At 39.2% G+C, this 14,295-nt stretch overlaps 1 protein-coding gene across 1 annotated transcript; it reads left to right on the top strand.

The window, feature by feature from the left end:
- The first annotated feature begins 6,184 nt into the window (after positions 1-6,184).
- LOC129267833 (protein delta homolog 1-like) lies at positions 6,185-12,060 on the top strand. The gene is made up of 4 exons (XM_054905456.2): positions 6,185-6,266; positions 7,710-7,817; positions 9,641-9,754; positions 11,516-12,060. The coding sequence occupies exons 1-4, from the start codon at positions 6,185-6,187 to the stop codon at positions 12,058-12,060; spliced, it is 849 nt and encodes a 282-aa protein (XP_054761431.2).
- Positions 12,061-14,295: the final 2,235 nt, after the last annotated feature.

The raw sequence follows: 14,295 nt of genomic DNA, 5'->3' as shown, positions 1-14,295 counted from the left end.
CCAAAATGTACCGTTGCACGGCTTAGGAGGTGACGTCACAATACGATTCAATTCTTTGCGCTCAGTAAAAATGCAGGTGCAATACGCGTATAGCCTGCTGGCTAAATGCGCAATGCTGCCCGAGCTAGTGTTTGCTTGTGGGATTTTGCTTTTCGCTTTCCATATTTTTGCTCCCTTTTCATAGATTACTGCAGGAAAAACTCTTTGTTTTTACATATTTTCGCTAACTTCCGAGGCGTTGTACAACACAAATAGCGAATATTCTTATTCGTGCAATGGTGCGAGATTTCGCATTCGGTGAAAGAAAGAAACACTCTATTCAACTCGGCTAACGCCTCGTTGAATAGAGCATCTTTCTTTCACCTCATGCGAGATCTCGCACCATCGCACTCATGCCTATTCGCTATTTGTATACTGTCCGTGATCATGTGGGTGAGGGTGTGTGTTAGACTTTCAGTGATCATGTGGGTGAGGGTGTGTGTTAGACTGTCAGTGATCATGTGGATGAGGGTGTGTGTTAGACTTTCAGTGATCATGTGGATGAGGGTGTGTGTTAGACTTTCAGTGATCATGTGGGTGAGGGTGTGTGTTAGACTTTCAGTGATCATGTGGGTGAGGGTGTGTGTTAGACTGTCAGTGATCATGTAGGTGAGGGTGTGTGTTAGACTTTCAGTGATCATGTGGATGAGGGTGTGTGTTAGACTGTCAGTGATCATGTGGGTGAGGGTGTGTGTTAGACTGTCAGTGATCATGTAGGTGAGGGTGTGTGTTAGACTTTCAGTGATCATGTGGATGAGGGTGTGTGTTAGACTGTCAGTGATCATGTGGATGAGGGTGTGTGTTAGACTTTCAGTGATCATGTGGGTGAGGGTGTGTGTTAGACTGTCAGTGATCATGTAGGTGAGGGTGTGTGTTAGACTTTCAGTGATCATGTGGATGAGGGTGTGTGTTAGACTGTCAGTGATCATGTGGATGAGGGTGTGTGTTAGACTTTCAGTGATCATGTGGGTGAGGGTGTGTGTTAGACTTTCAGTGATCATGTGGATGAGGGTGTGTGTTATAATGTCAGTGATCATGTGGGTGAGGGTGTGTGTTAGACTGTCAGTGATCATGTGGGTGAGGGTGTGCGTTAGACTTTCAGTGATCATGTGGATGAGGGTGTGTGTTAGACTGTCAGTGATCATGTGGATGAGGGTGTGTGTTAGACTTTCAGTGATCATGTGGGTGAGGGTGTGTGTTAGACTGTCAGTGATCATGTAGGTGAGGGTGTGTGTTAGACTGTCAGTGATCATGTAGGTGAGGGTGTGTGTTAGACTTTCAGTGATCATGTGGATGAGGGTGTGTGTTATAATGTCAGTGATCATGTGGGTGAGGGTGTGTGTTATAATGTCAGTGATCATGTGGGTGAGGGTGTGTGTTAGACTGTCAGTGATCATGTGGATGAGGGTGTGTGTTAGACTTTCAGTGATCATGTAGGTGAGGGTGTGTGTTAGACTTTCAGTGATCATGTGGATGAGGGTGTGTGTTATAATGTCAGTGATCATGTGGGTGAGGGTGTGTGTTAGACTGTCAGTGATCATGTGGGTGAGGGTGTGCGTTAGACTTTCAGTGATCATGTGGATGAGGGTGTGTGTTAGACTGTCAGTGATCATGTGGATGAGGGTGTGTGTTAGACTTTCAGTGATCATGTGGGTGAGGGTGTGTGTTAGACTGTCAGTGATCATGTAGGTGAGGGTGTGTGTTAGACTTTCAGTGATCATGTGGATGAGGGTGTGTGTTAGACTTTCAGTGATCATGTGGATGAGGGTGTGTGTTAGACTTTCAGTGATCATGTAGGTGAGGGTGTGTGTTAGACTTTCAGTGATCATGTGGATGAGGGTGTGTGTTATAATGTCAGTGATCATGTGGGTGAGGGTGTGTGTTAGACTGTCAGTGATCATGTGGGTGAGGGTGTGCGTTAGACTTTCAGTGATCATGTGGATGAGGGTGCGCGTTCCATTTTCAGTGATGATGTGGGTGAGGGTGGTTGTGCAATACATTCAGTGATCATGTGGGTGAGGGTGTGTGTTAGACTGTCAGTGATCATGTGGGTGAGGGTGATTGTTAGACTGTCAGTGGTCATGTGGGTGTGTGTTAGACTTTCAGTGATCATGTGGGTGACGGTGGTTGTGCAATATTTTCAGTGATCATTTGGTCAGGGCGTTTGTGTGAGACAGTCACTGTACTATCATGTACAATGAAAGATGTTGGTGAGCGTGTCAATTATTCATCTTATCATTAATCTTACCATCAATGTTGAATATAGTCATTATCATTTCATACATTACCATTATTATCGTTGTATTTTAAAGAACCCGATTCTCAGTAAACACTGAGAATTGAAGCTTACCTAGGTCCCATATTTACTTTCTTTCTTTTGTGGCCATTTAATAGGTATAATAAAAATACACAATATAGGATTTGTTTAGCACACGTATCCACCTTGCTAGGTGCTCAAAGCGATCCTATATTACCCCGTCTAAGCTATAGTCTACCGATTTTTTTTTCTAAAGGAAAACACGCCATGACTAGGATTCGAACTCACGACCCTCTGTTTTAAAAGGCGAGAGTCGGAACCACTAGACCACGACGCGCCCACATGTATCACTATGGCTCTGACATGGCTGTTTATTACGCAATGCGTTGATCATGTATGATGAACATAACTATTGATAATAATTATGCAATCAATAAACCTTATACATCGGCGTCATCTGGCCGCCATCTTCGAGGCTGAAGCCATTGCCTTGCAAGCGTTGCTGATATGCAGCTGTTGCATCTCCGACGTCTTCGTTTTACGTGCATTTCTATATCCTCTGAAGGAGGGCGCTATGGGATTATGAAATTATAGCCCACCTGTCTCACAGCGAGGTCCCTGGGTTAATCCTGCGCAACGGCAGATATAACCATCAAACGTCTCCTGGCAAACACCGTTGTTCATACACGGAGATGAAAGACAATCTGTTTGAAAGGTGGAAAATAAAACATAGGTAGGACGGGAAACATTACCGGGTTGGTGTTTCATAAAGCTGTTTGTAAGTTAAGAACGACTTTAAGAACGACTGGTGATCCTTACTTGTGGTTAATGATATGCACAATTTGCGATGGTTAACGCATGAGAAAGGTTCACCAGTCTTTCTTAAAGTCGCTCTTAACTTATGAACAACTTTATAAAACGGCCCCAGACATACCTTCTATAAATGCAAAAGAGCTAACGCAGGGACCGTTTTATGAAAGTTGTCAGGATTGATACTCTTTCTCCGAAAGTCACCACAGTAACAGTCAGAGGCAAGTGTCTCTTAGTCAATCAAAACCAAAGATTTCACTGAGCTTGTCAGTGCCGACAATTTAGTATAGTGCTGACAACTTTCATAACCTCCCGGTCCCTTAAACACTTCTCTTGGTGTGAGGCAAAGGAACAGTCCTTTGGAGAGAGATTGGGATATATTGATTTATTATTTTTTGTTTAGAGTTTATAATTGTATGCATGAAATGGCACCCAAATACCTCTATAGTTTACTTAAATCACCACACCGGCCTCATTACAGACTTTGTTCTAGTGAAGACACTTCAATCTTACACATTCCTAGAGTCGTTAGAAGGGAGGGGGTGCTAACTTTGATTTTTGCGGTACAAAATTATGGAACAGTTTACCAATTCATCTCCGATCTTTTACATCCGTCGAATCATATTTTAAAGGACATCTGAAAACATACTTATTTTTTTTTGTAGTGTAATTGTAATATTGGAGAGTAATTTGTATATGTAAAGCGCATAGAGCAGTTTAAATTGATTATGCGCTATATAAGCTCCAATCGTCATTATCATTAGAATGTAAATGTCTACAAAAAATGAACAGTTCAATCCAGAAGAAGCTTTAATGTACTCTATAAGAACGAAAATTTCACTCCAAAAGGATTGGAACCTTGCTATTACTCCGAGAGGAGTGCGATTAGATAGTTAATATGATCTTTTGTATTTAGAGAGTATAGTTCCACGAAATGAATATTTTACCTGATTTTTCTTTTCTTATACCGTAAATATACAGTACCAACTTGTCTCTAGCATATATAAGAAAAGCGCCGGTGTTATAATATGATACAAATTATCAAGCGCAGTATACTATATTTTCATTAATTTATTTCATTGTTTATTATTTTTATATATTTTTTTCATAACGGTTACCATTAATGAGTAATAATGTTATAGCCATAATTATTATTATTATTATTATTATTAGTCAAAACAAAATATTCTCTTCATTTAATACCTCGTAACATGCAGCGATTTGATTCAGGTCTGAGAGCGTGAATCCATTCCACCTTGTCCCCACTGCCTGATTGTAACAGGTTCACCAGTTGCTTTGCATTGACATGGCTCTTGATCGATAGGATAGCGACTGAATCGTCTGGCAGTGTGGACGTTCCGCAGACGAGAGACACAGGGCAGCTTCTGTACTCCCGAATTCTAGAACAATCTTCACCAAACATATTTCACAAAGAACAATGAACTTGCAAAAAAAAAATAATGAAATAAAATAAACGCCAACCCATTCGATATCACATGATGAATGTTATAAAAAAAATGATAACGTTATTTGTTTTCTCTGAACAGTTTTATGCTAAAAAGATATGTACAATAAAAAAGTATTATGATGAGTAATAATAATAATAATAGCTGGATTTATAAAGCGCTTTTTGCCTGAGGATACAAAGCGCTGCTACTATTACCCCGGCTTTAGCTCGAGCTACCATCACCGGCGCTCAGTGCATGAAAGGAATTACTCCTGCCGGGTACCCATTCACCTCACCTGGGTCGAGTGCAGCACAGTGTGGATAAATTTCTTGCTAAAGGAAAACACGCCATGGCTGGGATTCGAACCCACGACCCTCTGTTTCAAAGGCGAGAGTCCGAACCACTAGACCACGATGCACCCACACCGTATATAGTCATTAAAACATGTATACTACCACCCATATTTAGTACAGTGTAAAAAGGATAAAACAAGACATATACAAATAAATGTAATGTAAAACATACGTGTGACTTGAATATACAGATGGCTGAAAAGAAATAAGACAGATTTCAAATCTCCAATAAACATGATGAACCTGCTTTTGCGTAAAACAGTGTTAATGGATGAAATTTCTTGAAAATGAAGTTCAGGTTTATATACCCTATATTAAATAATTTTATCTTTTGAATCGGGGAGAATATTGGCAACTTATTTGAAAGATGAAGATAAAACTAATGTAATATATATTAGATGGTCAACGTTCGCGTTTTTTCCATATCAGTTACTGATAAAAGATTAATAACTTCTCTTTTCTATCAGCCAATTAAAGGCGAGAATTCCGATATCATTCAATAGTGACCATGGTTACGCTCTAATAGGCCTACTCTAACCTTTCCTGTCTCACGTTTCTCTTTAATGAAAGTGGACCGATGGCACCAGGACAAGGGTTAAACAAAAAATTAGATTCGTGACGTTTCAAAGCAATTTGGAGGTGAAAAGGCATGCATGACACAAAGCCCTCTCTAGAAACATGGAAAAAATGGGGCAAATTTGCAAGGGAACTGCGGGAGAGATACATTATAAATAGGACACCAAAGAAAGTTATTGTTTGCAAACAGGAATAAGGAGAAGTCTTGTCAGGGGCATACATAAGAGTGCTTAGAAACTTTCCTTTTTAGGTTTGAAGGTATAATTAAAAAGAAATTGCGAGCGCTTCGCGTGCTCGCATTTAGTAATTTGATATGGAAGGTCTTCATGATTTTAAATGTTTTAATTTTTAGGCCTCAATATCAGATTTTTTAAGCCTTTATTATAACTATTTGACTAGTGAGATACTATGTTCTTCATGAATTCCTACATACATTCCTTAAACATGTTAAAATGTGTCCCTTTTCAGTTCCGAATACTGTTTCAGGTCTGAATATATATATATATAAGAATCTGCTGGCTAATTTTAATGGTGAATTATTATTAACTTTATATAATTGGGGGGGGGGGGGAGGGGCTTTCAAAATAAAGCCAATAAACTTTTTAGGGATTACGTGAAATATAATAGAAAGAAAACAGCGTTCTGTGGGTGTAAGAAGAAATAAATAATTAATAAAACGAGTGAATTTGTTTGCTGTCACCATGAAACAGTCACAATCTCACGTATTTGGAGTGGTCAAACTGTCTATTTACGTGAAGGGATCAAGCGTTGGATGGCAGCTAGGTAATGAACTTGAATTTAGTGACCACCAACCGTATTATGCCGATGATCTTGTTTTTTCACGGTTGTAACTCAACAAACTTGTCCATGGTGTTAGCGCCTATTAATAAAGAATACTCTAGGTAGTCCACATTCACGACAATGGAACCAAATTTTGAAACTTCATACATGCTTATTCTGATGTACATCTGGGCATTTATTGGTAAGTTGAAATAATTAAAGCTGGAGTTAACTCTGAAAAAAAAATCGTAAAAAACAGACAAGATTAAAAATATCGGTGAAGGTTTGAGGATAATCTATCAAAGATTAAACAAGTTATTAGAATTTTAACTTTTTGACCTCTGGCGTCATATACTGTGCGAGCAGCTGGACCATATGTTGTGTAACAGAAAAATACATACATTTCAATTGCTGAATGGTCCATGAAGACTATTTTTTTCAAGAGTGTACTGAAGGTACGCTAAGAAACATTTTCATTTTTTAAAGCCATTTTGTTGGTTTTTTACTAAGCGATATAAAGGGAAACTGCTCGCACCAGACGTCACAATGAAAAAAAATCTAAAAAACTTTTAAAAATCTTTGATGGATTATCCTAAAATAATCAAAACTTGTTATTATTGTTTCTGCTACTTTAACAATAAACTTTTTTTAATGGGTGAACTTCAAATTCCAGTTACATTCTTTATAATCTGATGTCACATTGGTAATATTGGTAATAACCGAATACTTAAATTCTGACATTCGAAATCAATACTTGAGTCATTGCCTTTAGCTAACGAAAGTTTGGTTGGTTTGTGTGTTCACTTGTAGGAATAATCCATGCCCAGAGAGAAATGGAAATCGTACCTTGCCTAAACCAAAACCTAACGTGCCCATTTCTTCATACCACCCGTGGCGAGTCGATCCACTTGGTGCTAAAATACTTGGCAGAACTCGGCGGGCGCATGTCAGGGTCCTCACTTGTAAGGAAAGGGAGTACCATTAATCTACATTGCACACTTCCAGGTAAACATAATTTTTAATTTCTCGGGGGAAGGGGGTAGGAGTGGAATTTATCGGTTATAATTCCTTTATTAGAAAAGAAAAACACTGCACCCACCTCCTGAAATATAGAAATAAATAATTAACAAATATGAAACAAACTAAATAGTAAGTACATAAATAATAACAATAATGATAATAATAATAAATATAAAATAAGAAGAAAGTAATAACATTAAAAAAAATTTAATCTACAACATACAGATGACCTGTTGGGAATTGGAAAAAGAAAACTGTAAAGTGTGCCCTCCCTACGTCATGACTATCTTCTCCTCTTCTGCCTAAGCAGACCCCCCGGGCACTCCCCCCCCCCCAAAAAAAAAAAAAAATCCTCACTTCGATTTCAGTATTAATGAGTGCCAATCATATTTTCTAAATCGCTTTTACTATTTCCCTGAATTTCAGCATGCCTTTCTTCTCCTTGTTTAAACGGAGGAAGCTGCAGCGAGAGTCCGGACGGATTTTCGTGCGACTGTGAGGAGAACTACGAAGGAAAGATTTGTCAAATAACAAGTAAGTGTTTATGTTGCAAAATATTTGGGAAGGGGTTGACCTTCTCCGAAATTGTTTTAGAATGGGTTGACATTTGCCTATCGAGAGTTTCGAAAAGCAAAAAAAAAAAAAGGAGACAAAATCAAAACAATTATCGACTTCAAAAGATTTGCCGCCTAAGAAATTTGACGGATCAGCCCTGCCAACAGGTTACAAACAATACAAGAGCTGACAAAATACTGCAACAGACTTTGAGAACCAAAAGCAGCACACCAGGATACCTTGAATTCTTGACCTGACACGTGATGAAGTTGTTATGAAGAAGTCTGAACTCAAGGGATGTGCAGATACCATCTGTAATATGGAAGCTCGGTAGGGGAAAACGTCTGTCCTCAGAATGAACTGAATGAACAAGAGCAGCTAACACAAGAGCGCAAGAATACACAGCTGATAAGTGAGAAGAGGAGAGAAAAATGAGCATCGAAAAAAAGAAGAGAAACGGAAGGTATCGTACCAAGTGGCAAAGAAGCTGACGAGAAGATTAAATAAATAAACAGGCCATTGCAGGACATGGATAACCAATTGGCAACAGGATATATAGGACCAACTGACATAACATTTCAAGAAGATGATAAACTAACCTCTTCATGAAGCACTACCTGACATCACAGAAGCAGTAGCCAACGCGCCAGAGAGTTCCTATAGTGAGATCTTGGAGAGGAAGGATATCCCAGCTCAGAAGAATAAAATTATCGTCATCGAGCTACTGTAGGGTCCTAAGGGAATGCAAGAGCTGTAGGAGATTTACAATCTTCCAAGCCAAGGGCAAGGTTCTTAACCGCGTTGTAAGGGAAGGATGCAGTTAACCGCCAAGCTCCGGGACAAACTGGCAAGTTCTCACAGGAACAGATCATGTGCATTGTAAATTGGCGGACTACGCACAATTTTGGAGCAGTCCCTTGGATGGGATTCTTTACTCCTTACATCCACTGGTTTATGAGAAGGCATTTGACAGTAAATCGCTTTTGAAGTTAATGAGGCACTTTGGTGTCCCAAAAAGTAATCATTTACCAGCCGCGCCAGAAAATGAGTTGCTGGAATGCCCACGCAGGCCTGCTGTAAGAAAACCTAGAAGTGAAGCGTTTGCTGTCAACTTTTGATTTCTCCTGGTAACCAGGCACGAACGAATGCAGACAGTGGATTGTCTGGGGAAATCTGAGCAACGCCGACTTGTCGACTTCACCAATGTGGCGCTCTTGTCACACATGCAGCATCAACCAGATTCAAGACAAGATCACACGCCAAGATACTGCGTCTGCTCATATACGGATGGGAAACAACAAGAAGAAAACCAAAATGATGAAGATCAACATCACCTTCACTGCATATTCGGTCGAAGTCGCTACAGACAATATCAGTGACATGAAATCCTTTGGTGTACCTGTATGGTAGGTTGAAATTGTCTGTTGATCCACGTGAAGGAACCAACAGAAACACTGAAGCCAGGACAGGCAAGGAAATAGCAAGTTTCATCATAACAAGTCTGTGCTGTTTTAAAGATGTGAAACTTGGAAGACAACAACGATGACTCTTTCTTGCATGCTGTAATCATATTCCATTGCTTTTATTTCCATCAAAGTAGTTCAAAATCTGGTCTTTGTATACTATAGTTCAAGTTTGACCAGGAACATAGGAAAGACACTCCAACTTATATGCTAAGCACATCATTGTATGAAGAAACGTGGTCATGGTGATCCAACCATAAGATTCTGTCTTTTTTCGACCCTTGCTTTTACAGAATTCTCCAAATAACACTTATATTTATTTTACATTCTCCAATACAGGATCAATGTGCTATTTGAATCCTTGTGCCTACGGAGGAACGTGCCATGATGACCTAACAATAGGGTTCTACTGTATCTGCGATCCCTGCTTCTTTGGAGAATTTTGCGAACAAGGTAAATGGACACCGAAATGTTACCCTTTCATGATAGTGATAGGAATCTACCATCAAATAGCTCATTAGTAGAGCACTTGTCCCAAAAAATGCGAAGGGCTCATAACTGGACAAGATGTACAAAAACTCTGAAAAGAAAAGAATTTGCCTTGCAAATTGATGCTCAGGGTACAAATTTGGAGGAGAATAAAAACACAAGTCTCACAAGAGGGTTTTTCATATCGGGACCGTTTCATGACAGATGTCGACATTGACTAAATTGTCAGCTCAGGCAGTCCCAATAATTCATGGTTTTGATTCGCCGAGAATCACCCATCTCTTTTACTATGGCAACAATCAGGGAATGATTGTTTGTAAATATATTTTGATGAAACACCCTCATGAAGTGACGAACCATAGTAACAGAACATTATATTCACGACACAAGTCTTGTTTAGATGAGGTTCGAAGGTTCGCATGGTGGTACGGACAGACGCAGAAGTGGTTTACGGTACACCATGGTCCGTATTCTCAAGTCGGGTTGAACTTACACCATGGTGTAACTTTGTGCTAAAATTATGGAAAGCCATAAACATCATCAAGATGTTGTTTACATCGTTATGTTTCTACTCTTCACAGTGCTCTTTCAATATGATACAGATGCAAAGAAAACTGATTGAGTTAATATTTCCAGGCAGTAATGACAGACCTAAGTCAGAGTGGAGCTTGAAAATTGAGCTTGTACTGCTTTGAAGACTTTTCTTACAATTGGCTTTCCATAGTTAAACCACAAATTTAGACCAGAGTTTAAGTTAGACCTGAGTTCAGAATACGGCCACATGCGGTGTATCCCAGTAGGAATAAGACAGTGGATAGGGGAAGAAGACGAAGAGCAGTCAACCTCCCCACAATATTCAGTCTACTCTCCTGCCCTGCAACTCCACTGATCACCGACTCAAGCCAACCTTCTGTGATCTTTCCAACTACTCAAGTCTCTCGACTTTTTCTGGGTAACAGCCCTAAACGAAAACACTGATTTCCGATAAGAATACCCAACCCTCCAACCTTCCATTTTCTCGGCTATTTCACCTCTATCTTTATCCATTTTTCTTAGTCCTTCCAGGACTTACACTGCAAAAACTTAAGTGTTGATTTAACACCATCCCGGAATCTATATATGTCTACATCAGAGAAGTGTTACACAACACCAGTTTCGTTTTGGTCTAACACCAGATAGGTGTTTGTACAACACCAATTAGTATTAAAACAGCGTCATTTTGATTCCAAACTGGTGTTGTTTCAATACTTCTCTGGTGTGGACATAGATTCTGGGCTAGTGTTAAATCAACAGCGGAGTTTTTGCAGTGTACAACATGGAGTACCGTAAACCACTTTCCTGATTAAATTATATTTACTGGCAAAAATCATTCTGGTGGAAACGCCATTTCAGCTTAAGCTGTAACAACGATGCAATATTTCCAATTGGCCACATACATCTCCCGAGAGTTAATACCATATCTTGTCTGACAACATAAAGTTGCGTCGTTGAAAGAGAGTATTGTTTTGGTGAACACCGATTTTTAAGCTTGACCAAATTATGGTGTTACACTGTACTAAAAAATATATCTGCTTCCCCACCAATGCCAAATGATATGGATGAAAAAAGTATGTAGCAATTTCATGCTAGAACACTTGTGCTAACTTAGCTGTACTAAAACAGAGTGGAAATGAAGCGAGTGTTCTCACAAAAGAAGAAATAACCTTCCTTTGTTTTAATTGCCAGATTTTGATGTTTACTACGATAATTCGTTTCAACAACCTACACTGGATAATATTCAGTATAACATAACGGTCCTTGACCGGTTCTATCTTGGGATACCTCAACTTGTCCTCTCGACCGACTGTGAACTTCGGCAAAGTGAATTCATCATCACCATGTGGAACATCACCACGCCCAAAGGAAGCACCCTATCGATGACCATCTACCAGTTTGACACGTTAGGCAAGCTTGGTGATCAGGATGGAATCGAAATTCTCACTGTGGCCACATCTCCCTTACTCGACGAAAGCCATTCAAATGTGAATGACATTCGTGTTTTCCATAATCTTTCCAAACCGTACCAGGAAGTCGATCTCTGGATCCCAGGACCTAGGACTGACCCTACGCAGAATAAAGTGCTGCTGTATGCCCAAGGGAACCTCAGCAGCGTTCTCCCCTTCACTGTGAGGACGCTTTCTGGCGAGATGCATTGCCTCTTTTATAGCACATTACGAGTGTACGACATTGAGCGGTACACAACTTTGATGGCCAAGGTCTTGGCTGTCTAATGTAGACCCAGTTCACAGATTGTACACTGCAAAAACTCCGGTGTTGATTTAACACCAGCCCGGAATCTATATATGTCCACACCAGAGAAGTGTTAAACAACACCAGTTTCGTTTTGGTCTAACACCAGAAAGGTGTTTATACAACACCAATTAGTACTAACACAGCATCGGTTTGATTCCAAACTGGTGTTGTTTCAATACTTCTCTGGTGTGGACATACATAGATTCCGGGCTGGTGTTAAATCAACACCGGAGTTTTTGCAGTGTATGGTTAATGTGTTTGAGAAGTAGGCCTAATAACCCCTAAATAACAAATGCAACCCCAACATGACATGCCCATAAGTAACTAATTCTTGGTCTTTTAAAATTCAAGAGAATGCACACAGAAATGACACATGGGTTGATAAGGCTCAGAAATATTATGGCATCCAACTTCAACAACAAAGTATTGCACTTTTTCTTATTTTGTCATTTCATCAATCTAAATGCAGCACATGCCCTTCACATCTCAAAGCTTTTAAAAAGGAAATGAAAATCCATATTGTTCAAAATAGAAATCTGAAATGGATATACTCTGAAAATTTATTTGTCCATTTGGTCCTGGGACCAGCAGCCATAGTGCTGCACCAGATCCATGTTGCTCCATCCCTTGAATCATTGAATGCCAAACAGGGTAGCAGCAAGTCCCCTCTTACATCTTTTAATATATTTTTGGTCCAACTCTGCAGCAGCTTGAAGTCTCAACCTCCCAGTTGTGAGACAGAGGCTCGACCAACTAAGCCATACACGCTGGTAGACACACCAACCCCTCTATTCTATTTTTTTTCTGGTCATGTACTATAGCAATATTCCAAAGGTGCTTCCTTCCCTGGGAATTGTGAGAACATCATGTCTCCAAAGTTATCATTTTTCACAAGAAGAAAAAAAAACTAAAACATAAGACACAAAATATATGCTGCAAAAGGTTGCTTGTCTAAAAAGTTTTTATTTCCTTTGCTCAAAAATACATTAATTTTTTGTGACTATATCTCATTTCTCAAAAACGTTCTGAAATTTCGTTTACAAAATAACGATGTATCCTCTTGGCACAATGTTTTAGATGTATGGCCACAATCAATACACCTTCATCAATAAATAATCTTCAACTTTCTAATATTCACAGAAAAAGTCTGGTTAAGGATAAAATACATCTAGGATATATATACAACCTGTACAAATTAAAGGTAATAGAAAAGATTCAATAGAACTGAAATATTCACAAATATGGCAAGAATGTGTTCATTTGGCAAATCAAAATACCAAATAAAAAACTTTCCCCCTCGAAACAAATATTAGTAAAACAATCAATTAACAGCAAGCCTATCTTTAATCATAATAGTAACATGACCTTCTCACAGATATATGAAGTAAATAAATAATGAAGTAATGGACTAATCCAATAAGGTAAATAGTTTAGCATACTTATGTTTACATTGTGTCATTTTAAATGTGTACCAGCTTATGTAGTGAGCCTTGTGAGTCGTGACAGTCTTTTATTTATTATCGTAGGTGATCCTCTGGCATTTGCTGGTGCTCAAATTCATTCTAAATATTTTCATTCCAACCATGGAGTGTTATTGTGCTCTGCCATCTTGCTTGGAATAAAAATAAATAGATGAAGGAAGACAAATAGTTCCGATGGTTCCAAAACTTTTGCTCCGGCGACAAATGCTCTGCTGTAAATTCCACACAGTTATCGAATGGCCAACTTTGACCCTGGGTTTAACACAGTGACTATACCCTACCCTAAATCCAGCATAAAACCCTATAGCAGCCCTAACCCTACATCATAGACAAAATTAAGCCCAAAGCAATTGTCGCAGGAACAAGTGTTGTGTCACCAGTTCTGATAGTTCGATCAAGATTCTCACCCAATGGGAATGCGACATTTGTTCCTGCCACAATCGCTCCTCTGATCATTTCTCTAAAGAGAAGAGGTAAAGGTTAGGACGTGATTGCCATTGGGTTTTTAATTCAAATGAAAAACAAATGGGATTAAGGTCAGGGTTAGGTTCGAAGTTCAGATTTTGGCTTAATGCGTGGATTTTAAGTAGGGGCAATCATCACAGGAGCAAATGTCATGGAACCCAAACTATTGCCAATTAAACATAGAAAATGTAATTGTCTTTACACAATAAAATCAATAAATTAATCACTTCAATAGACTTTTGCCAAGCACATTGTTGTCTGCTGCAC

This window comes from Lytechinus pictus, chromosome 9 (assembly GCF_037042905.1).
Source record: "Lytechinus pictus isolate F3 Inbred chromosome 9, Lp3.0, whole genome shotgun sequence".
Taxonomy (NCBI): Eukaryota; Metazoa; Echinodermata; class Echinoidea; order Temnopleuroida; family Toxopneustidae; genus Lytechinus; species Lytechinus pictus.
The sequence above is the reverse complement of the archived record's forward strand: the minus strand, read 5'-3'. Positions and strand labels throughout refer to the sequence as shown.